Here is a 27,384-nt window from a genome sequence, read left to right as displayed (position 1 = left end):
TGTAAGAGGCACACAACGTGATTTATTTAATATAAACATTTTTTTTTTTGCTGGAACACTTTTGAAAAGGAAGCGATACTCTAGCTACTTATTTAGGTTAACTTTTATGCACAAAGTAAGTACGTCTTCGTCATTCTTAAACTTAGGAAAAATTTCATGTCATGGCGTTTTTTTATTTTTTTTTTTAAGAATTAATTTTAATAATATTTTTTTTTTTATTTATTTATATTTAATTATCACAATGAGATTTTAAAATAATTTTTTTAAACACGCATTTTTTGAAACATATTTGAAGCGCTCTTCTCTTTCTCAATATTAATTGGTGATATTTTTATATGGGTGCAATATTTTTTTTTTTTTGGTTTAGCGTTCATAGAACGTCCAATAATACATATTAATAACGTCGAAAAAATAATTGTGCCTTTTTAAAAATATTTCGTTGGATATTTTTTTGATAATATTTTTTTTGTGCAAATACATTTATTTATGATCCAAAATGCTTTTTTCTATTTTTTGGATTTTTATTATTTTTTTTTTTTTTTTTGGGAACAACACACCTATTAATTAATTCATAAAACATGTAAAATTTTTTTTTGTCAGTGTTTTGTTCTAAAAAATCAAAAGATTTCTACGTTAACGGTTAAAATTCTTTCTCATTTTCACACCTACATTTAAAAAATAAATTAATTAAAAACTACGTGATGATTCTTCGGCTGTCTAACTCTGCGGTCCAAAGTTCTTGGTGATTTTGTGAGACGCATTAACGATCGCCATCTCATGCTTCGAATCCACTTCGCAGTCATAAAGTCCACTCAACGAGTCGAGACTGAGCAATCGACTACTGGCACGACTCGAAATCGAGGTATCGTCCACGTCGGGAGCGTTATACAAGGAATTGACGTCACTCAGAGCTCCCTCGGCATCTGTCAGTCCAGCTTCGTTGAGCAACGAAACATTTTCCAAGCCTTGTTCGTCGGTGATGTAGCCAGTACTTTCAGCGCCGCCTACGAGAATTAATTTTTTAATTGGATTATTTTGTGTAAAGGCATGGGAAATTTTCGAAAATGTTTCACGTTTTATGTTGGATTTTGAAAATTTGAAAAAAAATCATTTCACGCTCCAATGTGGTAAAAATAAAAAAAAAATAAAAATTTAATCAAAAATTACAGTTTTTTGATATTTTTTCTATAATATCTATAATTTTTTAAGAAAATTTGGAAGAAATTTAAATATATTTAATTTTTAAAATTTTTTATATTGAAAATTGTATTTTAATATGAACTTGCTTTTATTGATTTTTTTTTATTTAAAATTGATTTCAGAGCAATTTAACTAAAAAATTAAAAAAAAATTCATAATTTGAAAACAAAAGTTCAATGATTTTCAAAAAAAAAAATATTTTCAGAGTAGAAATTTTTGTAGAGTTGAAAAAAATATTTTTTTTTTTTTTGAAAATTTCTTGAAAAATTATGAAACTAGAACAAAAACGGTAATTTTTGATGAAATTTTTAATTTTTTTTATTTTGCCCCATTTTATGATTTTCGGCTTTTGAAATGGGGCATATGACAAAAAATTTTAAAAAAAATTGGAGCGGCCTAAATATTTAAATTAAAAATTTTTTAATTAATTTAGAAAAAAAAAGAAAATTTTAGATCTTATTTTTTTTAACCTTTAAAAAATTTTTAATGCGATTTATAAAATAAAAAATTGTTAAGAGTTAAAAAAATAAGATCTAAATTTTTTTTTAAATTAAATTTTTTATGAAAAAAAGTATGTGAAACATTTTTGAAAATTGCACCTGCCTAAAATTAACAGAATTTAATATAAAATTATCTCAAAACCACTAATTAATGGCTTCCTCCATAATAATTTTATTTCATCGTGCGACAATAATTAACGGAAATTGAATTCTTACCAGTCGCTTCCTCTCGAATTTCATCATCGCTCCATTCAGACTGCGATTCCACGGGATTCGAATTCACACTTTGATGCCCAGCACCGTATTTCAGCGCGTCACTGATGTAATTCTGATGAATATCGTCTTCAATCAGCTCATTATCGTCCGTATCTGCGCCGCCTTCCGAACTTTTCAAACTTTCCTTTCGCACCAAAAAACTCTTTCCCAACGCCGTGACATTATTGGAGTTCGTTTCGTTCCGCACACCCCGCAAATCGTTGATAATTTCGCAGGATTCCGTGTCGGAAGTCTGCATTTGACTCGATTCCGAGGGGTTTTTGTTGCGCGTAATTTCCCTGATGGCTTCCAAGCCGCACATAAGTATCGATTGATTGGTAATTTTTGGTTTGTCTGACGCGGCATCGAGATTTTCGCGACTTTGCCCATTGTTGCTGGAGCCTCCGCTGTTACTGCTGCCACTGGTTTTGTTGCCGTTCGTGATTTGGGCCCCGCTTTGTGTCACCGAGACTTCTTGTGCGTTGTTATGAGCCGAATTGCGATTCGAGGACTCGAGTAATCGCTGAATTTCACGCTCAAATGGCGACTTGGGGTAACCACGATCGTTCAAATACTCGAAACTGTTGCAGGATTCGCCTTTATTGGGGACTGTGGATGCCGCGGCACTCTCAGTAGTCGAACTAATTTCAAATTCTCGCAAATTTGACATCTCGATGGGACTCAATTTGGGCGAAATTGTTGGATCGACTTGAATGTCGCCCGGATAAAGCCATTGGAGGGGATTTTGCGCCCGGAGAATTTGATTCGGAGGCGGCAATGGCGAATCTGTGCCTTCGTCGTTCTCCGTCGTCTTCGAATAACTCTCGTCGGAAGAGCTCATGCTCGGCGAATGGGGTCGCGAACTCAAATCGTCTGTCGATGACATGTCCCGGCTGTCATCTTGCGGCAATTTTGGCAACGGTTTCATGTAAACGCGCAACATGGGCGGTTTCGGGTCTGCGGCGACTTGATTGTGTGCCTGATGCTGTTGCTGGTACACTTGACGCACGTGCGACGGAATTGCCGCATATTTGGGCGCCTCGTATTTCGGTGGATTGTGTTGCCGAACGTTGTTCGACATCATCACGGGATTATGCAAAAGGGGCTCGTCTTCGTAGCAACCGTTCATTTGTTGACGATGACGTTGTTGTTGCTGTTGCTGCGGTTGTTGCTGATTATTTTGGTACATTTCCTGCTGCAACAACGGCGTCGAGGGCGACATGTGCGGATTTTCGGTGATATTGAAGTTTTGGTAGCTGCGATGCGGCACGGCGGACAAGTAATGACCATTTGACATCCCGTTGGGCGTTTGAACGCCGTTATTTGGATAGCGAACGGGATAGTCGCTGTTGTAGTTGTGATATTTTTCGTCGCTGCGAGATTTGATCATGCCCGGATTCGAATTTTTGCCGTTTTCTGGAGGGAAATTGTTTGAATTGCTGTTTCGGATCTCGGATGCTTTGACAATCGGGTAATTTTGCAGAATATTGGGCGGCATTGTGCCTCGGATTTCGCCAGCAATGTTATCGACGAAAAAGTAAGTAACCATGTCGCCTTTTCCTTTGACTTTGATTTGACCGCGACAGCTAAAAATATAAAAATAAAAAAAAATTAGAAAAATTTGCCATTAAATTGTTAAAGTTTTGTCCAGAATTGAGAAAAAAATGAACGAAATTCCCAAATTTTGATTAATGATTCAAAGTAAAAATAAATTTAATGAGAAAGAATTTTTTAAAAATTTTAATTTTTTTTATTAAAAATTAAAAAATAATAAAAATTGTAAAAATTTTTTTTTAAATTTTGAAAAAATTTTTTTTAAAATTTTAATAATAATTTTTTTTTGTTTTTTCATCCAAAACAGTTTTTTTTAAATTTAAATAATAAAATAAAATAATAAAATAATTTTAAAAATTTTTCAAAATTAAAAAAAATAATTCTATAAAATTTTCGAATTAATATTTTATTCAGTTGGATTAAAAAAATTAAAATTTTTCTATTTATTTTTTTTTCTTTTAAATATTTAGAAAAAAAATGTTAAAAATAAAATTTTTGACAAATTTGTGAATTTTTTAACTAATTTTTTTAATCCAATTAAATTAAATTTTAAATCGAAAAAAAATTAATAGAATTATTTTTTTTAAATAAAAAAAATTATTGAAAAAAATAATTAATTAAAAAAATTATTTAATTTTAAAAAAATAATTATTATTAAAAAATTAAATTAATTTATTAATTTATTTAAAATTTAATTAAAAATTATTTAAATTTTTTTAATTATTTTTTTTTTTAAATAAGGAAACGAAAAAGAACATTTTAAAAAAATATTAAAAAATGAAAACATCTCACCGAAATTCAAAATGAGATCCCTGCAAACTATCAACCACCTCCTGCGTGACTTGCGTATATCCCGGGATGCCCGTCGAATCCATCCGCGATGCCACATTCACCGTATTTCCCCATATATCGTACTGAGGTTTTCGAGCGCCAATGACGCCAGCAACCGCTGGACCACAATTTACTCCTGAAACAATAAAATTTAATTGAAAAAAGGTAAATATGGCGAAAAATTGAATCAATACTCACCCACTCGCAGCATAAAATTGTTGTACGAATTATCGTTGATATTTTTAAGTGTTGCACGCATGGCCTTGATAAATTCCATCAACGCTGTCATCAGTCTTCTCGTTGAATTTGGGTCAGTCGGGATCATTTTGTGGTCCGGAATCAAGCCAATAGCAGCCATATATGTCGAACCGATAGTCTTAATTTTATCAATCATGGAAAAACGTTCCTCACACAAAAGCTACGACGCAAAATAATTAAATTTCAGCTAAAATCATGAAAAACCCGACACTCACCTCATCAAAATCCGCGATAATTTCATTTAACAACCTTAGACATTCTACTCCCTGATTCGATCCATCCAGTTCGGTATAGAATTCATGGAAATTCGGCACCGATGCGAAAATTACACCAACTTTGCTGTAACTCTGATAGTACAAATCCTGTCCCAGCGTTCCCTAAAATCGGTAAAGACACAAAATTCGGGCAAAAAATGGTTTTTTGTTAGTAAATTGTTAGCAGGCGACGGAAATTTTTAGTATTGTTAGTCAAAGAAAGACAGAAAAAGACCCAAAAAGCATAAAATTCATCTTAAAAAACAAAAATTCGTAAAATATCTCACCATATTATTCCGAAATTGGTCATCGAGGAAATGCGCAGCAACGTGAGCAGGCAATAAATTGTACAAAATTCGCTTATTCGACTGTTGCAACACCGCCATTTCACGTTTTTCCTGCGACGCTTGCAACTGCCAGAGAAAATCGAGACGCGCCGTCCACTCAACTTGTCGGGCATGAGCTAAAATTGCTATCATGAAGATTACAATGCGAGCGAGCGAGATTAAATGCAGTGGGATTGTAGATCTGAGAAAAAAAATTTAAAAGAAAATCAATAATTTTTTTTGTGAATTGAGAGATGAAATACTTACTCAACACGTTTGTCGTAACAGTCAAATACATGATCGTGTGAAATTTCAATAAAAAGCGAGTAAATTAATGCCATCAAAGTAACCAATAATGTTTTAATAATGATTGGCAGCCTGGAATACAGAATTTATGTTGTTTCGTTAGTAACTCAATTAAAAAATTTTTATAATTACATTTGCATACAATGATTTTTTTTGTATGATGTCGTAATTGAAGTACATGAAAAAATGGATGATGAGCGAAACGAGATAGAAAATTATTCGTCATGTAAGTATTTTGATCGCATTTCAATTTAATTCTAAGATTTTTTTATTTTTTTTTTTTGTGAATTTAAAAAAAATAATTTTTTAATTAAAAAAATCTTTTAAAAAATTAATTAATTTTTAATAATTAGTTAATTAATTATATTTTCATTTTTTTCAACACAATAAACTTAGTAAAATCGTAAAAAAAAATTATTTAATTTTCGTAAAATTTATGAAAAAAGAATCTTAGAGAATTTGAATTTGCTTAGTTTAACTTGATTTTATTAAATTAAATTTATTTATTTAAATTAAAATAATTGTTAATTTTACAAAAATTTATTACTTTAAAATGAAAATTTAAAAGTTGCCCCATTTTGAAAGTCGAAAATTATGGGGCCAAATAAATGCAAAAAGTTTTTTTAATTATAATTGACCGTTTTTTTTTTTCATAATTTTTCAAGAAAAATTTCCAAAAAATTTTTGTAAAATTTTCAATTCATCCTAATTTTTGTTTTGGAAATCATATTTTATCATAAATTTTCTTCTCTAAAAATATTTTTCATAAAATTATTTAATTTTTTTTTTCAAAAAAAAAAAATTTTTATGAAATTTTTTACTTTTATTTTTAATATGAAATATTCTGAAATCTGTTTTGAATAAGCAAATTTCAAAGTAAATAATAAAAAAAAACATCAAAAATATTATTTAACGCTCAAAAATTGATAAAATTTTGTCATTTGGTATAAAAATAGTATTTCAATTTTTTTTTTTAATTTGGCCCCCCCTAATTTATTTTAAAAAATTTTGGACTTTATTTTTGATTTTCATTTGGAGCGGCCTTAAATGACTTTTTATAATTCTCACATTTTAAAAGTTATGTTTAAAATAAATACAATTTTTTTTTATTAATTTTTATTTTTTTTCAACTTCTCTTTATAAATTTTCTTGACTTCTCGGTTTTTTACGATTTGTGATCTCTCAATAAAAAAAATATTTATTTTTTTTATCAAATGCTTCTTTAAGATTTTTTTTAAAATTTTTTAAATATTTTTCAAGCACTATTAATGAATAAAAAATTTTTAAAAATAGCATATTTTCAGTTTCCAAATGCTCAAAATTTAATTGGTTTATGCAAAATTTAAATTGCTTATTAAAAGGATCTAATATTTAACAAATTTGTAATTTTTTTTTTTTTTCAATTTTTCCAATATTTTATATTTCTGAAAATTTTCCCGAATTCTTACGATTTTTTTGGGATACTATTAAAAAAATAAATTACCAAATAAAAAAAAAATTAAAGTCTTAAAAAAAAAAATTTTCAATATTTTGTGATTATATAAAATTTTTAAGGAAACTTTGGAAAATTCATTACTCAAATTTTTTTGAAGTTTTTTTTTTAAACTTTTTTGTTTAAAATACGACATTTCCATAAAATCGAATAATTTATTAAAATTAATTTGAAATGCGTTAAAAAATCATAAATTTCGCCCATTTTCATGCACCTACAGTACAAAAAACTCAATAAATATCAATCATACCTTAAAAATAGTGACACAGATAAAAATGCAAAAGTAGCACTCAGTGCAATGTACTGTGGCAACGCGCACTTTCGATGACTGCCGTTATTCGTGGCAAAGTGATGTCCATTGAACAAGTTGGAGTTGCTGCCGCCGCCGCTCCGCATGAAATCGCCATCCTTGTAGCCGTCATTGATAATTGTCAAGGGCGACATCGTCGGTGGTTTTGTCGTGAAATTTGTGTTGCACGGATGATCCGAGAGACATGTAAACTGGATTTGTGCGAGAAAAAAAATATTATGAAAAATTTTTCACCGCACAGCAATAAATTCACGTATTTGCATAGGTGAGGAGGAGACGAAGGATATATTTACCACATTAACTTGTCCGACCGAGTAGAGGAGCACGATGGTGAACACGGTAATTGCCAAGCGAAGTGAAAAGCTTTGCGATACATCCCACACGATCCATTTCAACCTAGCAGCTAGCAGGAGCATCAATATAGCACTTATCCAAATAAATGCGGTTAAAAATAGTAGCAATAAAATTAGGGTACGAGGCAAAGCAGAAACCTAAAATTAGAGAAAATTTTTGTATTTTTCCGTTACGTACCTTAATTGTGTGCAAAATGTCGCTTACTTGCAATCCAACACTCAGAATCAGCAGGAAAAAGCTACACAGGATGCTACAAGTGAACCCGAGATCGAAATCCTGATGATACAAACGCTCCTTCTCCTTTTCGCGGAACCGCAGCGTGAACTGATTCACATGCACCGACTTTTCACGGTCAATGCTACGTGCCTCGATCGCTATTTTCATCAAAATTTCTTATAAAAATATTTTTTAGACTTTAAAAAAAAACTTACCTTGTGACAAAAATTTATTCACTCGATTTGTCGGTTGATGATAAACACTCGAATGTCTCTTCTTAAACGGTCTTTTGAATTTTTCCGTGACGTTGTTCTAAAAAAATACGAAAAAAGTGATGAAAAAAGGCTCTAAGGACATGAAATTACATTCAAATGATGAGAAGAAGATTCGGTGTGAGTTGGTGACTAAAGTGCCAGATGCAGAAAAATTAGTGTGCAGCGACATTTAAAGACTAATTACATCTAAAATTTCTAATTTTTTACAATTAGGTGATAATTTAATTGATTTTTGGGACTCAGGTGTGTGCAAAATTTGATGAAGATAAATTGTGACAATTTTTTTTTAATAATTTAAGGTGAGACAGGCAGCAAGCATAAAAATACAAACGAGGATGGAAGCATTTTGTGAACGAATAAATTATTTACGTTTCAATTTTAGGAAATTTTTCATGATTTTTCCTAATTTATTTTTTTTTTGTTTTTCACGATTTTTTTTTAATTTTCTTTTTTAAGATATTGCAAAAAAAATAATCTAATTTTTTCAAATTTTGTTCCATTTTTTTGGAAAAATCGTTTAATTTTCCAACGAATTTCCAATTTTTATAAAATAACTTAAAAATTTTAAAATATTTTTTTTTTTTAAATTTATTACTAAATTTTTTTAATTTTTCTTCAATTTTTAATTTTTTTAAAAGTTTTCCAAATTTTTCCGGAAAAATTAATAAATTTCCCAATTTTTGTATCACTCTCTTCGAATTTCAATAAAAAATTTAAAGTGTTTTAAATTTTATTTTAAATTTTCTCCGATTTTTAAATAATTTTTTTCAAGTTTTCCAAGATTTTCCGGAAAACTCAACGAATTTCCCATATTTTTTATAATTTTTTCCAATTTCTTTAAAAAAAATCAAATTTTCAAGTGAATTTTTAATTTCTTTTAATGTTTTTTATTCATTTTCATTCGAGTTTTTCCTCGATTTTTCCGGAAAATTCTTGAATTTCCACAATTTTTTTTTTCTTTTTTTTTCTATGAATTTTCTAAGATTAAATTTATATGAAATGTCTCGAAAAAATCTAAAAATTACTAAATATTCTAACAGAAGTGATTTTATGAATTAGCAAATAGCAATTTATAAGTGCAAAGTGACAGACAGACAAAGTTACCGGCATATAACGGCATTTTTGTCAAAATTTCGATTTGAAATGCAATAAAAAAATATAATTTCATTAATTTACCAAAAAGGTTTTCATTGTCAACCATTTTTTGGGGTTTTCATGAAAATTTGGTCAATTTTAGCCAATTCGTTGTCATAACAATTCTCATAGTTTTTGTGGCATGACATTGAAAGTGCGTGAATGGTAAAACTATTCTACTAAGTGATAGTGACAATCAAAGAGACAAACAAATCATCATCATCATGATTATTATTATTAAGTCAACATGATTATTTAATTAACGAAGAAGTGGTAATTATGAACAAAAATAACGAAAAAAACATAAAAATTGATGCGAATGAAATTAAAAAGAAGAAAAACGAAAAAGTTTTATTCTCACTTTCTTCGTTCGTTTTGTTCGTTCTTGCGTTTGTTGCGACGAAGATGCCTCACTTACGGCACCATTTGGTGTCGGAGGACCAGCATGAAGAACTTTTGTCAAATATGACACCTGTTTTGTGAAATATTAATAAAGGTTTTTTTTATAAAAAAGAGATAAAAAAAGACATGCACGCTTTTTTTCTTAAAATAATGGAAAAAGGGTTCCATTGGGTAATATAAAAATTTTGGTATGAAAATATTTTTTTTTCTATTGGAAATTTAATTTTATGTCGTGATTTGTGTTTAAAACGACAACAAAGCACATTGAAAGCCTAATTATAGAAAAAGTTGAAGATCTTTTGAAACTGTCAACAGATAAATTCGCTTCAAAGCTTTGTAAGATAAAAATTTTAAATAATTAAACTCTTACAAAGCTGTGAAAATGGTCTATTTCAGCTTCAAAAGATAGATGATTCCGTTATAAATATATTTTAAACTTTTAATTTACTTCTAAATACCTAATAAAATTGAAAAAATTAATTAAAATTTTTAATAATATTAAAAACTTGATTTTAAAATTTTTTGACTAAATAATGTAAATTAAACTTAATTTTTTTATAGATTTTATTTAATTTTAATTAATTAATTAAATTATTAAATTAAAATTAATTATTTTTATGTTTTTTATTAATTTTGATTATTATCAAAATATGACTAAAATCTAAGAAAATAGAACATGAAATTAATATTTTGAATATAAAATGAATTTAATAAAATTACAAAAGTTTTATTAAAATTTTATTAATTTTAAAATAATAAAAGAAAATTAATTTTAATTAATATTTTTTTTTCTATTAATTTTACATTTTTTTAAAAAATTCAAAATTTTGTTCATAAAAATATGAAAAAATGAAAAAAAAAATTAAATGTTTAATTATTATTTAATTTTAATTAAATTTGGTATTTAAAAAATTCGGAATAATTTTTTTATTTTAATTATTTTATTTAAATGAATTAATTGAAATTTTATCAATTTATCATTTTTCAAAAAATATATAAATTTTCTAAAAAAATTTCTAATTTTCTAAAATTTTTTAATTTTTAATTTTTTAATTTTCTAATTTCTTATTTCTAAAAAATTATTAATTTAATAAAAAGACGAAAAGTTAAAAAATTTATTTATAACGGCTAAAAGTTGAGAAAAATAAAATAATTAAAAATCAGGAAACTATAAAATTAATTAATACCAAAAATTAGCTAATTTTTTTTTACTATACAACGTCACACTTACCGGATCCTAGAAAAACACACACAAAAAAAGAAAAGAAAAAAAGAAAGAAAATCAAAAAAAGATTTTAAGAAAATAATACAAAAAAATTATGCTACATTGCTATTTTTTTTTGCGTCACTAAAGCAAATGTTTTCTAAAAAAAAACGATTTTCTAATGAAAATTTTGCACTCTGTCTCTGTTGCTCTAATTGTAATATGGGAATAATCAATGTATCTTTTTTTAATTGATTAGCTGAACACATGCTTGTTTAAATATTCAATGAACTGTGTGTTAAAATGTGAAAATTTACAATTTTGTGTCTCTTGTGTGTGTGTTTGATCAAAGCTTGTCTATTGAGCCAAAAAAAAAATTATAATTTTAAGAAAATTCTTACTTTTCGAGCATTTTTGTCAATAAAAACGCCTCCTGAGCCGCCCGATGAGCTGCTGCCTGGATAGGGTTGAACCACATTCGAAAAGGGAACAGGAACTGAATATTTTATCGTGTGCAGCAACTGGACGACAACATTCGAGACATTGCGAAATGATAATTTTCGACGATTTGCGACGCCCAGAGCGGATCTCACTCCTAATGTGTTGAGCATTAGAGGCTAAAATTGATTTTTTTCATAAAATTTTTTTTTTAAATTAATTTTTTTAGGTTTTTTTACTTTTCTTCTGTGTGCTGGAGGAACTATAAAGTACGTGTCGACGTTATGGTCTCTCAAATAGGCATCTCTCGTGTCACCATGTCCCGCTTCTACTTCATATTCGCCTCCGAGAGCGTCGAGAGTGGCTCTTGTCACGTGCACTCGTCCCGGTTCGCCGCCTGATTCCATGTGATTTGCCATCGTGACATCATTTGACCACACATCAAATTGCCATTTTCTATTTTTTTGCAGGAAAAATTAAAATTAAATTAGAAAAAAGAGGAAAAAATGATAAATGACTGACCTTAGTCCGAGAACGCCACACAAAACACGTCCCGTGTGGATTCCCACGCGCATATTCAGACTGACGTCGGTTGCTTCGACGACGGAGGCAATGGCATCTATCATATCGAGTCCCATTTCGACGGTGCATCGTGCATGATCGGGTCTCGGATCCGGAATACCCGACACACAATAATAACAATCCCCGAGAATCTTGATGCGCAAGCAGTGATTGTCGTTCGCGAGTTGATCAAAGCGGCCAAAAAGCTCGTTTAGCAACCGTACGAGCTCCTGCGCACTGCATTGCGACGCCAGCACCGTAAAACCCACGATATCGGCAAACAAGATACTCACATTTTCGTGTTTTTGTATGTAAATTTTGTGGAATTGTCCTTCGACGGGCGACAAAATGTCATTTTTCATCTCCATTGCCACGTGTTGCGGCAACACCGACAACAGCAAACGTTCGAGCTTCTCGTTCTCGTCTTCCATGTCGAGACGTGCCGCGATGCAGTTGCGCGTATCGAGGAAGGCGCGACGTTGTGCTCGTTCCATCATGACATTTACCACGAGACCGACAACGTTGACGCCGACAAACATGAAAATGTTCGCCACGAGTTGCTGGTAGATGAATTGCTGGAATTTCCCGATGATGATGTTGTAGCTCGTGACGCTGATGTGCACGGTGGGCAGGAGAGTGCCGAAACAAACGGCTTCCCAGATTTGCAGCGGCAACATTGTGTAGGTGAGGAATATCGCGAACGCTATTTGCCAAACACCTTCAGCCATTACCTGAAATTTTTTATTTTTAATTGAGAAAATTTTTAAGGAAATTTAATATTTTTTTTTTTCTAAATTTTTTAAAGTAAAATGGAGGCAAAAGTAGAAAAAAAATTAATTAGAAATTTTGGTGAAAATATTAAAATGAGTTTTTTTTTGTTTAAAAAAAATTAACTCAATTAAAAATTTAATTTTAATTTAATTTTAATTTAATTATAATTTAATTTTAATTTAATTTAATTTTAATTTAATTTTAATTTAATTTTAATTTAATTTTAATTTAATTTATTTATTTTATGACATTTTTTTATCAATTTGTAATTTTCATTATTTTTTTATTTAAAAAGTCAATTCAAATAATAAAATAATTTAATTTTAATGCATTTTAATTAAATTTTAATTTGAATTATTTTTTTATTTAAAGATTTTAATTTTAATAGATTTAATTTTTATATTAAAATTTATTTTATTATTTTTTAATTTGAAGTATTTTTTTAACTAAAAAAGTCAATTTTAATATGATTTAAAAAAATAATTTTAATTTTTTATTTTTTTTTTTTATTTTTTTAAATACAAAATTTAAAATTAAAACCTAAGATTCGGTTGATAATGAATAAAAATTTCAATATTTATTTTTTTAATAGCGAATTTCGATATAAAATTTTTAAATTGCATTAAAAAAGTTAGAAAATTTTTCATTGGCTTTGAATTGTATAAAAGATTTACTCAAATTATTATAAAAAAATATTTTAAATTTAATTTAAAGTAAAGATCAAAACCCATTTAAATTTTTTATCAAAAATTTTCATATAAAATAAAAAGTTCCTTATTCATTGAAATTTCTTTTTTTTTAATAAAAAAAAAATAAAATAAAATTTTATTTAAAACAATGAAAAATTAGCAAAAAATTAAATTAAAAAAAAATCACTTTAATAATTTTCCAAAATTTCTATTTAAAAATTTTTTTTCACTTTTTTTCTCAAGTTTTGAAGAATTAATTAATTTAAAAATATGGCTATTTTTAAATAATTTTTTCCTTTTTTAGTTCAGAATAAATAAAAAAAAACTTACATCTCTCGTATCTACCGGAAAAATATTTCCCACAGTTGGCATCGAGATAAAACAAAAGGCAGCCATGCAAAACATGATGCCATAACACAAAACAGGAAGATATGAGTCTCGGATAACGCGAAATTGCACGAGAGCGAGAAGTATTGAAAACAGAAGACATAAAATTGAGTTGAAGACATTCTGCGAAAAAAAAAAATTTAATTAAAAAAAATCCGTAAAAAATCAAATTTTCCCAACTTACATGCAGCGTTGGTGCCTGATTGTATCCCAAACTCAGAGCTGCCATGACGCCACTGAGCACAACAATCAACGCCAGCACTCCCATCACGGAGAAGCGTTGCAACTTGAGCGTATATCGCTGATAGAGACATTCTAGCTCGTCACTTTCGAAGCGCAATCTATTCCATCTGTTCCAAAAACGACCGCGCGCTGCCTTCACAGCATAATCCATAGTACTAAACACAAAAAAAAATTCCCGACTTTCGTTTTACTCTTTCATGCGCGACACCGTTTTGTTGATCACATGTGCAGCGATAAAAATTCCTTCACTCCTGAAAAGACAAAAGAAGACGTTAATTATGATTAATCACGCTTTGTTACTTAATAAAACCGACGACACGACATTATTTTTATTACTTAACACAAAAAAGTAGAAAATTTATCGTTGTTTACACTTTTTTTCTCGTTTCAGAGATGGTCTCCAGCATGACGGTGCTGACAACGCATACGACCTTCAATTTCTATCAATTTATCACATTATTCGTTATTTATTATCACACAAGCGGAGTTTGATGCAATTTTAATAGATCCGAAATTTTATACAATTCTCACATGAATAACTTTGAAAATTTGGATAATAATCACAAAAATAGGATAACAGACAAAAATTGGCGTGTATATAATTTTCCAAACATCAATTTCATCCAGTAATTACTTCTAGATGAGATAACTTTTTTTTCGTAGCGTGTTCGTTTTTTTTTGTTAATACTGATATTGTATAATGGATGGCCGAATTTTAATTAACATTTTTGATGTGAATGTCACAAATATCGATTTTTGGGCGGATATGGAAGTATTTCATCAAATTTGATACTTTTTTTTTGCGTTTTGCAATTCGTTAATTAATGTTTTTTTCATTTGTAGATTTGACAGCGACATCTAGCGGCAATTTAAAATTTAAAGGAGGACCTCTATTGGTGAGTATTTAAATTAATAGCTTAAAAATGATCATAATAGGTCTTCGGATCGGGGTGATGCATCCTCAAACCTAACCTCAAAAGTTTAAACGGAAAGTGTTCTTTAATATGATATTTAACCCTCAAGGCAACAATAATAGAAAAAGCCCGAGGAAAACTTTCAGGCGTTCAACATTGGCAAAACTTAATAAATCATCTGATGTTTAATTGAATTCATCTATAAGTTGAACTATACCTAACTTTTCGTAGATTCAGCTGGAAGATTTTTGTTCATCGTTTATGCATTGGCAAAATCAGGTTAATCTCTTAAGTGGTCAAATTAATTTTTCGGGAGAAAATGTAAGATGTGGTTCATCTTATCGCTTAATTTTATCCCTTTAATGGATTAATTTCAATTTTGTGCATTTTGTTTTAGCAGTAGCCTGTTGAAAGCTAATAATTCACTATTTGATACTTAATAAGTTAGTCTGGTTCACTATTTTAGATATTCTGAAGCAGGCTTGTATAATCTAGATCAAAATCAAAAAAAAAAAGGATTTGATCTTTTTTGAGGCGACAGATCAGATCATGATTTGATTTGCAAATCTAATCAAAAAATTTTCAACCCTTAACTTTTTTGATTTGATATGATCTAAAAATTGATTTAAATCAAAATTAGATCAAATCAAATCCAAAATTTTTAAGAATTTTTTTGGCTTTAATTTTTTGTGGATTTTTTTTTTTGATTCGATCTGATCTAATTTTGATCTAAAACAATTTTTAGATCAGATCAAATCAAAATTAGTTAAGGGTTGAATATTTTTTGATTAGATTTGCAAATCAAATCAAAAATCAAATCTTTTGTGATTAGATCTGATGCATGCAAAATAGATCAGATCGTGATTTGATTTTTGCTTTGATTCTTAGATCATTGATCTAGATTATACAAGCCTATTTTGAAGTAACTATATCCTATGATTATCAATTTCAATTCTCTGTTTTGTATTTTTTGAAACTCATCTATGTATGTTTCGTGATCGAAAAAAAGTTGTTGTTGTTGTTGTTGTAGCGGTAAGTCAAGCAGTTGACTCTTCCAGTTCGAGTCCCAAGAATTTTGCCACTTCCAAAGGATTCTGCCATAGGTCAATGGCAGAGAGGTCCGTTGGCTTTTCTCGACAGTTGAACAGGTGGTGTACGTCATGCGGTGTTTCGCCGCACAAGTCGCATTTGTCTTCAATACTGTCATCGATGCGGTGCAGATAGTTGTTGGTTAGTCTGCTGTATCCTGAGCGGAGTTGCGATAAGGCGGATCGTGTACTTCTTGGCAGCCTTTTTTCTTCGTTTGCAACTTCCGGAAGTCTATCGTTCAGGACCTTGTTCAATGATGCTGAATTGAGTACTTCAGTTACTGACAGCTGTTATTTTTGCACGACACATTTCTTCGTCGATCAAGCAATTTGTCTCCATTATTGGTTCCAACTGCGGGAGGAGACTCCTTGCGGATTTACGGATCTTGCGGAACGAATGTTGTTCAGAAAAAAAGTTGTGCTTAAGCTTTGATGCAAATGTTCCAATGTCCTGATGGGTTTCACTTTTTTAGTATTTGAAGTATCTCAAGATGTGCAAAATAGCTGAAATATTGTAAGCACTGAAGACTTTGAAAATTCGTAGCAAGTATCAACTTTTATTCTTTTTGAAAAATTAAATTTATTTTTTTTTAAAAAGCTAAAATCTGATGGTCTTTTGAAAATCAATTTTAGTATTTCAGCTACTGGATTTGAAATTCTCATTTAAAATTCATTTTCAGTAACAAAATGTAGCTCAATTTCCACGTCAATTTCATAATTTGGCTCTAATCGTTTTTAAATGACTCTAAATTGTCATATTTTTCAACCATCAAAATTCAAATGAACCATCAGAGAGATCATTATTGTTATTTTTTTTTGTCTACTGAAATGCATTAAAACTGAATAATAATTTTTGCGACTAACAAAACAAACGAAAGTTGGTCCACATTTTTCGTCCCACACATCGTTTATCTAAATTTGACAGAAAATGTCATCATCACTGTGCAAAATTTCATTAACAAATTGTTACCTTGTCGCATGTGGTTCAGTTACCAATGTTGTTTGATACATCGTAAGGCCTTTTTCTTGTTTATTTTGGGGATTAGCTCGTTTGTTTTTTGGAACAACATCACTTTCGTTCTTGGTTTAAAACGAAATCTAATAAAGCAACATGGCAACAGCAATAAATGTCAAGGCTGTGGAAAATTTCCTGCTACCTTGCCGCTTTTTTGCGTCGTCGTCGTTGTTGTAGTTGTCGATGATGATATCCAATTGGGAGAACTAATTAAATTGAACTTGTGCCGTTATTATCGCCGCGCCGCACTATTTGTTGTTATTATTATTTGTATTGTATCTGAATGTGGTATAAATAGATAACTAGGGTAGATTTGTTGCATGTTCATTCCATTAAAGTACTCTAAATTTGTCACGAGTGTCGCAGATCGTGCGAAATTGACACACTTGACGCCGATGTGATTCATTCATCAGAACAAAAAATGACAAAGATAAGCTTCGGAAGAAATTTTTTTGATATCACATGTAATTTAACTGCTAATAGGCTTACCACGTGAATGAGGTTTTAGCAAAATATTTACAATAATTCATGCATTCGAGTGTCAGAGCCTTTTTTATGCAGAACAAATTGTTTATTTTTAAACCGATTGAATTACTGGACAAATATTTGTACAAATAGACACTTTTTTTTTCGTTTAATGGAGCAAAGGCACGTAAAAACGCATCATCATCCGCATATATCACAGTGCTTATAAATATTACAAACACGAATGGCATGACGACCGTTTTTTTTGTTTTCTCACACACAGAAGACATTTCTCGTCTAATTAAATGACTTCTGGTTATTATTTTGTCGCTCAGTGTGTGACATTTTAATCGCATTCCATAAAAAAAAACTTCTAAACACTGAAATTTTGAACTCTAAAGGCATTCTCAGACTGAAATTCATAACAAAAAGCGCTCACTCGACGCCAACTTTCGATAAAAATGTCCGAGAATTATAGCCGAAGCACGTTTTTCTACAATTTTTTGTAATTTTCCGGTCTGCTTCAGTTAGAAATAGCTCAAAACATACACACATGTAGTATGAAGAGTAAATAACATTCACAAACATGTGATGGAAAGACATTCAATAATATTTGTTGTTTGTAGACAAGGTACTAGCATGAAAAGTAAATCAATATGTTTCTTTTATTCACAGACAATTCATGAATAAATGCGAAAAAATCAATGAGACTCCGGTCAATTGCTTCAAATGATGTCGAGCGAGATGTTTCGCATGCAAAGTTCTTTGTTTCATTCATCCATTGAATTTTTTCCCGTCATCGGTTTTATGAGATGCGAACAAAAGGGAAATTTTTGTAATACAATTAGATGAAGAAATGTAAGCGCATTTTCGTGGGAAACTTTATGGAATATATTTTTCCGAGAACTCTGTGTTAAAGGATATTATTCTTTTTTATCCTTTCTGAGAAATACTTTTTTGTCGGGTTTCATAGAAGGAAGATTTTATCCATGAAGAAATTATATTTTAATGCTTTTTCTTGTCTTATGGAGGTATGGAGTGTCATAATCAGAAGCTGGATTAGGAAAAGTTGATCCATAAATCTTGAGCCAATATAGATTCTAAAGAGTCAGGTTGTGACCAAAACAAAAATCAATGACTTTTTTTTGAGTCATGTCATCTTGAAGAAATAGCACAATATAGATCGACAAAGGAAGAGTTTGAAAAGTTTCGAAAGTGTTCTGAACACTACATCAGTTCGAATTCCCGTTTCTGCTGAAAACAAGTCAAATATGAATGTTCAGAACAAGTTATTGCTGTTCAAGGTCATTTAAAGGTCAATCTTGTATTTTGCCGCTTCCGAACCAAATTGTCTAATCAACAAGAAACGGATGTTAAACATTGAAATGAGCTCTAATTGTTTCTAAAGAAGAAGATACGATCTAATCAAATCACAGACCTTTAATCTGAAGCTGTGATTCGAGGTTGGCAACGATCTTCAAGACTTTAAATCATGAAATTTTTTTCTGACTCCAATTGTGCTTGAAATTTATTTTGTAACCCCAATGACTATGAAAACTCAATCAATTAATTAAACAATCGCTTTATTCTTCCAAAATTATCCAGAAGATCTCCAGTCTATCTTCTTTTCTTTCTGCCACAAAAGTGAAACCTCGACAATATCGACATTACCTGTCGCCGGTTGCAATTTAGATCTCTTAGAAACCCTTTGAGATCTTCATAGAGCTAATTTAACTTTGAGGGCGCCTGCTTAGGATGTTAGGTTAAAAGATAAGACCCATTTCCGGGCTTGAAGTACAATAGGACTTAGTTGTTGTAGCGGAAATTAAAGAGACCATGGGTCCAAAAACAGTTGAATATGATTCTCATCTTCAACAAATAAATATGCTTGTTGTTGAACAGATTGAGACAAATTGTTGAGCCAGAAAAGATCACATTTAAATTTCTTCATCGAATCGTGTTGTAGTTTTTTGTTAGTTTCAAGACCCAGAGAAACATTGATCACTTGTTCAGATAACAGGATTCCATGAAGTACATGGGCCTTTAACGGTATAAGTTGAATAGCTTTAATAGAATTGCTTAGATTTTTACGTTGGATTTAATCAGTTTAATTAAAGAAATTTAATCCAACATAAAAATTGAATAATTTATACCGAATTTAGCCCATGGAAAGGAACCCAGAGTCAATTGTGACGTCAAATATCTTTTCAACGAAGTCTATCAAAACTCTATGAAAATTTGACTCATCGAATTCTCAACTGATTCGTCTCTCGCAAAAAATAACTTTTGTTTCATCATTCTCAGCTGTTTTTGTTTCACGAAAGAAAACATTTGAAACAAATTTGTTCAGATGTTACTTAAAAAATGTTCAGTCTCAACGCCGTTTCAGTCTCAAGCAAAAAATTGTACTTTAGACTTTCTTAGCTCCAAGTCGTAATTTTTTAATATGGACCGCTATCCACTGCATAGCAAAATTTACATATCTTCAAAATGCATCATAAACACATTCATCCAGAAAACGTGTTGCAATCGTTCTATATTTAAAACTCTCTTCGTCGTTATGACTTTGTTATGTTCTCATTGGCATTCTTAATGATGAGAGTTGATGAAAAACGAAGCATAAACTCAGCATAACAACAATTAACTTTTTTTTTAACGAATGTAAATAAACATGTTTACAAGTTAATACAAAAAATTGTTATTTTTATCTCAGAACAAGAATAACAATTATATGTTCGTCATTCCGAATCGCTTTCAGAAGAACTTCCAGAATTGTGTCATCAAATTTTGTTTTGTTTCGACTATTTAATCAAAGACTTGTAACATGACGTAAGTCTTTTGCCTTTGAAACTATCCAATATGCTTTGTGAATACGTAACGATGTGGATTTCGAATGGTTTATTGAATTTCTGGTGAAATTTGTCGCATTTATGCACATGGTGAAAGGAAATATAATGCGGTAAATATTTCTGGACCTACGATAAAAATTTATGACTAACTTGATTTTTTTTTCGATATCTTTTGATGAGCATAAATATCATTCAATGAAAAAAAATTGATTGAAAAATATTTATGACGATTAATAAAAAAATGATATCTTGTGACATTTTTATGGTAGATTGATAAAAATGATGCAATTAATTCGATTTTTTACGATTATACCGAACACAATTGGTTCTGAGTCCATATTTCTCTAGAATAAACAAGATTTGTTGCTGGTAGGTATTTAATATTTACTCACACAAAAAAACGTATGAAACACAAAAAAATGTATTGAACAGGTTTCTGTCACTTTAAAATTTATCTAATGTTTACTTTTTGAACACCACAACTATCTGTTCGGGGCTTTACAATGCAAAACAAACATTCGAACGGTTGAGCGCGTAATTTTAGAAGCATTAAGTATAAAAATACATTAATAACTTGTCAACAATTTGACACATTTGTTAGATTATTTCGAGACAGATAGAGTTTCAAATCGAACTTTTTTTTCTAACGAGCGAACTTTATAACGATTTAATTAGCGCGAGATGCCTACTGACACGACACGATTCAAACTGCTGGAAAAAAGGTTAATTATTTGTTGCCTTTTGTCTCGGTTATTTTTTTTTTCGTTCGTTACAATACCACTCGAGGTCACTTTTTCAACGACATCGTCGTAATTGATTTGACACGAAGAAGTTTTTCACGGAAAATGCAAATTTATTGTTTGAAGGGATTTTATGGGTTTCCTGTAGAATTTTTAATAACAATATTTTGTTGTTATCGTTAAAATTTTAACAACAACCCCATAACAAACAATGAAATTGCGCTCGAAGACATTTATAATTACATTAGTTATATCTTTGCGGTCCCTTATCTCTCTCGCTTGACTCGCACAATTTTCTATGTCGATACCGAAAACAAAACAAAACAATGGCACTTAATTATATATATCGACAGTTTGAATGTCATCGCGCGTCTTCGTTTATAATTATTGAGTTATGAAAGTTACTTCATGGTCTTTTTTTTTTGGTGTGTGTGAGTGTTTGTGCGTTTGATATCGCGTTTGGCGAAATTGTATGAATAATCGCCAGGTGATTTATTTTTTTTTTTCGGTTCGTCACGTAGCTATGGAAAGACAAATTTTTTGAGTAATTTTTGGCCAGTAGTCAAAAAAAATTTGCGACAATTAAGTAGGATAAAAAAAATTAGTGAAACGTAGTAGTTGGGAAAATGACACGAGCGCTTTTGATGAAAAGAAAATTCATCATTATCCGATTCTGGGAAGTGTTTTGATGAATTTTTTTTTATTTTCAATTGAACCGTAATGATTTTTCTTGGAAATATGATTTTTTTATTTATTTGAATAAAAATGTTATGATTTAAGGCTTAAATATGTTTACCGGAGATTTTAATGAAAAAAAAAGAAAACTTAGAAAAAAATTATTTTTATAGTTATTTGAGGTTAAAAGTTTAGAATTTTATCAACAATTAATTTTAAATTTTAATTTTTTTTTTAATTTAACATTTTTTATTTTTTTTATTAATTTTTTAATTTTTCTCAATAATTTTTTTTAATTAAATTTTAATTATTAATTTTTTAAAATTAATTATTTTTTTAATTGGTAATTTTTTTAATTATCGATGTTTTTATAAAATTTTATTAAAAAAATTTTAAAATCTAATTTTTTTTTTGCTGCATTTGATGGAATTAAATTAACAAATTTAAAAAAAAAATCTCAAAATGTTAAGTAAGAGATTTTAATTCAAAACCATAAGCTTACTTAATTGAAAAAAATTTTTTTTTTTATTTTTCAATTAATTTATTAATTCAAGAAGATCAATTAATTTACAAAATTAACAATTAGAAAAAAAATAATAAAAAGTTAATTAAAAAAAATAATCATTCAAAATTAATATATTTTTTTTAAATTAATAAAAAAATAAACATTTTAAAAATTTATAAATTAAACAATGATAAATTAATAATTAAAAAATAATTGTTAATAAAATTTTAAACTTTTAACCTTGATTTTTTAAATAAAATTTTTTTCAATTTTATGACATTTTTTCTTAAAAACATTTATTTTTTGTTGTAGTGTTTCTAACAAAAAATAAATGTTTTTAACAAAAAAAAATCAAAATCAAAAGTTTTTACTTTAACCTCAAGTTAATATAATTTTGTTGCTCTATTTTATTTTATTAAAATCTCCGGCAAACATATTTAAGTCTTAATCCATAACTTTTTTATTTTAAATATTTTTTTAATATTTTTATAAAAATAATTTTTAAATGATTTTATTTAAAATTTAGTTAAAACTTTTGTTCAAATTTCATATTGATGAATAGTAAAATTTTTTTTCGTCTAAAAAAAGACAAAAAAAATAATCCTTAGTCACTTTTAGAATAAAAAAAATCATAAATATGTCAACAAAAACTTGTTCAATGAACTAAAAAAAATCGATAAAATTTATAAGTTCTCGCGTGACAATTCTTCATGTCGAACCACTCGAAAATTATGTCATAAAAAAATGACATCCCGCAACATTTGATCCAAAATTCCGCAAATTCGCAATAATTACGCCACAAAAATAATTATAGTTTTTGTCTTTCACACTTCACGCTCTTTTGCGTTTTCGTACATATGATTTATGAGCTCGAGCTGTTGTGTTTACTTCAAATAATTTTTTATTTCCTCTCGCAGCGCAACAACAAGCTAGAATCTAAAACTGTTTGCTTACATTTTATATCAAGTCATCTTTAAAATTGTACTCAATTAATAATAACGAGAGATCCAAATGGCATGGCATGGCAGTCCAAATGTTTTTTAATGCAATGCATTCCATTCATCGCACATAATGTGTGTGTGATGTAAAATAAACAACTGTGCGGCAAAGTAAGTAAAGCAGTCGACGTGAGTTAATAAATAAAATTAATTTGTACTTTGGGATCTGTGCAAGAAAAAAATAAATTTCCGCACTTTTTAATTAATTAATAACAAGCAACTCGAGCTTTTCATTGACGACACTCGGGGAATTCGTATCCTTCGTAAATAGAAAATAAAAAAATAATTGCCCTTTAACTGACTGGAAATTAGGAAGTACTAGATAACTGCTCATATCGAGACGTGTCAATCGGTCATAAAATGCGTGTGTGTGACAACAATAATTGAATTCAATGATTCTCAATGCGATAATTAAAGTGTTGCGATAAATATAGATCATCATCGGCAGCAGCAGCAGCAAAGCACTTGCAATGACACAAGAAAATAAATTATACAAGATTGACATTGATTTTGCTGACATTTATCGCATCTCGCACATAAATGAATGCTAAAAAGGAAATGGGAGTCTCTTGCAATCAATTTTGAGCGCAATCAATCGTGCGAGAAAAAAAATCACTATTTTTATTGTAATTGAATTTTCCTCTGATTTATAAACTTTTTATTATTATTTATTGCAAATTGACCCGCTTGTTCGATGTCAAATTGCTCTGTGCGAAAAGTCAAGTCTTGTCTGTTATTAAATTTTCTTAATTAAAAAAAGATGCAATTTGATTAAATCTGCGTTAGAGAAGTTTTTGCTTTGGAGTGCATTTTGACATGCATCTGATAAAATTTATAAAAAAATAATTTTTTGACATTAAAATATATAGTATAACATTTTGGATAAAATCTTGCTTTTGAAACATTTTTGGACTCAAAACAACCACAAATGGTTAAAATTTTATAATAAATTTATATTTTGTAACGCTATAATTCAATTTTTGCTTTATGAATATTTTTATGTGTTAGATTTAGCTACGAGAAGGTTTTGAAGTGAAAATATTTTGATACTACATAAGAAAATTCGTACAAAATCTTCAGTTTAAACTTATTAAATCGCTTGAAATATTTAAAATTCGTTTTTCAGCTTTTGGCCTAAAAAGAGCTAATTTTCTCAGATTTTGGTTTAAAAATCTAAACTTAAATATTTGCTGTCAAAACATAAAAGGACTTAAAAAACTAAAAATTTTTGCCATCAGGTGAAACTTTTCAGCTCTTGTCTTAAAAAGAGCTAACTTTTTCAGCTTTTGGTCTAAGAAGAGCTAACTTTCTCAGATTTTGGTTTAATGAACATAAAGGACTTAAAAACCCATTATTTCAGCTTTCAGAGCTAACTTTTTCAATATTTTTCAGCTTTAGGCCTAAAAGGAGCTAAATTTGTTAGATTTTGATCTAAACTTGAATATTTGCTTTCAAAACGTAAAAGGACTTGAAACCCATAATTTTTTAAGCTTTTAGGGCTAACTTTTTAAAATTTTCAGCTTTTGGCCTAAAAAGAGCTAATTTTCTCAGATTTTGGTTTAAAAAAAGGTAAACTTGAATATTTGCTTTCAAAGCATAAAAGGACTTAAAAAACTAAAAATTTTTGCCATCAGGTGAAACTTTTCAGCTCTTGTCTTAAAAAGAGCTAACTTTTTCAGCTTTTGGTCTAAAATTTTCTTAGATTTTGGCTTTTTTACAGCTAAACTTAAATATTTGCATTGACAACATAAAAAGACTTTAAAAACTAACAATTTTAGCTTTCAAAGCTAAGTTTTAAAATTTTTTCAGCTTCTGGCCTAAGAAGAGCTAACTTAGATTTTTTTCAACTTTCAGAAGGTTGTTTCGTGTTAATAAATTAAGTTTGGGAATGCATCACCGCGATCCGAAGACCTATTGTGTCTTATACCTTATTGTAAGTTTTTTCTTAATTGCTTGTGAAATTTTTCAATAGTTCAAAATTAACTTAAATCCGTTAAAAACTAAATTTCTCTATGAAAACATCTTTCAACAACGATACATCTCTGAACTCGTCAATCACGATCCACCTTCAATAATGTCATAAAAACAAGTCAAAATGACGTCAAGGCGCTCTTCATGTCTGCTAATATTATTCACCCTGCGATTTTTTTTCTCCTCGTACCACTTCAGAGACGAACGAAACGCATCACTGAGTTTTTTTGCACTTTTTTTTTGTTTCACAGTGTTGTTGTTGTTGTTTTTTTGTTTAAATATTAAAACATTTGGCAGACACACGTCATATTCTGAAAAGACTCTTTTTTTTATTGTCACAGCTTTATCTCTACGCTTCACGCGTTTTATTACAAAAATCACAAATCTCGTAATTAAAATCTAATCTTTGGGCTGAAAGAGAATTTTTTTTTGCCGCAAAGTTCATGAACACTTCCACACCCTACAACTTTTTCACTTGACATTGTCTTTTTTTATTTTTATACATTTTTTGTTGTGTGAACTTACTTTTTTTTTGTATCCAGTTCGGTAATAATCCAATTAGAATTTAAACTTTGTACATTTTCCACTTGGTTTATTTACACAAGGAGTAACGTTTAATTGATTTTTCACTAAAAATTCTTTCGGCTAAAATTGCTTGTTGATTGAAACCAATCTTTTTTTTTTGTTTATTTTCCAGCACTTGACTTCTTAGAAGTTGTTTTCACGCCAGCTCAATATTTTGGCCGGATTGATTTTTCTTTCTTACATTTCACTCTTTTTTGTTATTGGAACTAGCAATTGCGTAAGAATTTGCAAGAACTTTTTTTTTTTTTGTTAAATATCGAATCGATAGCACTTTTAGTTAACTTTTTTTCGTGTGTGTGAGTGTGTATTTGGTAATGAAAGTGAGAATGAGATAAAATTCTTTGTAGTGTTCCCGAAGGAAAGTTCTTGTTTTGTTTGTCAAAAGTCTTGTTTTTGTCGATTTCTCTTGATTTTTCACTGAAATGCACTAAAAGCCGATGTTACGCGGTTCGTGTGACATTTTGTTTTGATTTTTAGACGATTTTTACAAGTGAACGGTACATGATTTGCAGGAGGAACTGATTTTCCGTGTCTCCATGTCTTGGATTCTCAGCATATACTGTACGTGAATTGGTGGTTTGTGTGAGTTTTGTTCCGATTTCATGCTGATTTTGTTGTGAACGAGATGAAAAAGGGAACGGGAATTGAACGAGTGATGTTTCGACATTGGACGATAGGGAAGGTAAGTTGTATCAAAAATTTGTAAGCAGTTTTTCTATGGGACCTGCTTTGATTCAAGAAGTATTAACGGTAAATTGGTAAGTTGAATATTATTTGAAAAGTTAAAGTTATAGAATTTTTTTGAGTTTATTTTTTAGGGAATCCAGAGAAGATACTTGGATTGATGAGCAGTCGAAAAACCCTAAATTTTAAATTCTAGAATAATCTTTTGAGATTTTATCCCTTTCCGTGTTTTGTCCACAGAGGAGGACATTTCAAAATTTGGAAAAACTGATTTTTCAATAACTTTAAGTTCAGCTTCTAAAATAATTCAAGTTGTACTTGAAAGCCAAGGCTTCAAGCTTTTCAACAAAAAAATATTTTTGAATTTTGGTCTTTGAAATTTAAGAGAAATTTCAAAACGCGCAAAAAATCGAAAAAATTTTGGCCACGGAAAGGGATACAATTTTTAGTGAATTTGTGGGTTTTCAATTTAATATCTCTTAAGTATACCCAACGAAACTAAAATTGCCTAAAAGCACCAAAACTCATTCGGCTTTTCTGATATTTTCTCGCTACTCATTATTGAAAAATTGCGATGTCATAAATAAAAACTTAATAAGTGATCCAAATAAAAAAAACTTGCAGGATTTAACTTAAATCGTGAATCATGGGTGAAATTGAACCGTGTCAGAAGTAACCATGGAAGATGTCAAAATCTTTTAAATAAATGGAGAATAACAGACAATGCAAGATGCGAGTGCGGATCAATTCAAACAATGGAACATTTAATTTTTGATTGCTTATTAACACGCTTTAACGGGATAATGAGACCTTCACAACCTTTTTGAAGACGCCTTAATATGGTTGGAAAACCCAATAAATAAAATTTTAAATTCCATTTGAAAAAATTTAATAATTAATCATACGATAATAATAATTGTATGAAATTGTGGGAG

The 27,384-nt window shown here is 29.4% G+C and overlaps 1 protein-coding gene across 3 annotated transcripts; it reads right to left on the bottom strand.

Annotated features, from left to right (window-relative positions):
- LOC134833526 (Ca(2+)/calmodulin-responsive adenylate cyclase) lies at positions 1-26,301 on the bottom strand. 3 transcript variants are annotated; one of them, XM_063847863.1, is made up of 18 exons: positions 25,706-26,301; positions 13,902-14,211; positions 13,661-13,840; positions 11,832-12,601; positions 11,549-11,765; positions 11,273-11,488; positions 9,627-9,737; positions 8,072-8,168; positions 7,845-8,014; positions 7,580-7,777; positions 7,227-7,477; positions 5,446-5,556; positions 5,140-5,380; positions 4,814-4,975; positions 4,539-4,758; positions 4,302-4,476; positions 1,917-3,541; positions 1-1,004 (listed from the first exon to the last, which is right to left on the bottom strand). In XM_063847863.1, the coding sequence occupies exons 2-18, from the start codon at positions 14,109-14,111 to the stop codon at positions 718-720; spliced, it is 5,241 nt and encodes a 1,746-aa protein (XP_063703933.1). In that variant the 5' UTR covers positions 14,112-14,211; positions 25,706-26,301; the 3' UTR covers positions 1-717. The 3 variants fall into 3 exon arrangements, with proteins under 3 accessions (XP_063703933.1, XP_063703934.1, XP_063703935.1); XM_063847864.1 differs by having other exon boundaries at positions 4,814-4,960; XM_063847865.1 differs by lacking the exon at positions 9,627-9,737.
- Positions 26,302-27,384: the final 1,083 nt, after the last annotated feature.

The sequence above is a fragment of the Culicoides brevitarsis genome, chromosome 3 (assembly GCF_036172545.1).
Source record: "Culicoides brevitarsis isolate CSIRO-B50_1 chromosome 3, AGI_CSIRO_Cbre_v1, whole genome shotgun sequence".
Taxonomy (NCBI): domain Eukaryota; kingdom Metazoa; phylum Arthropoda; class Insecta; order Diptera; family Ceratopogonidae; genus Culicoides; species Culicoides brevitarsis.
This window is presented reverse-complemented; position numbering and strand designations above follow the sequence as displayed.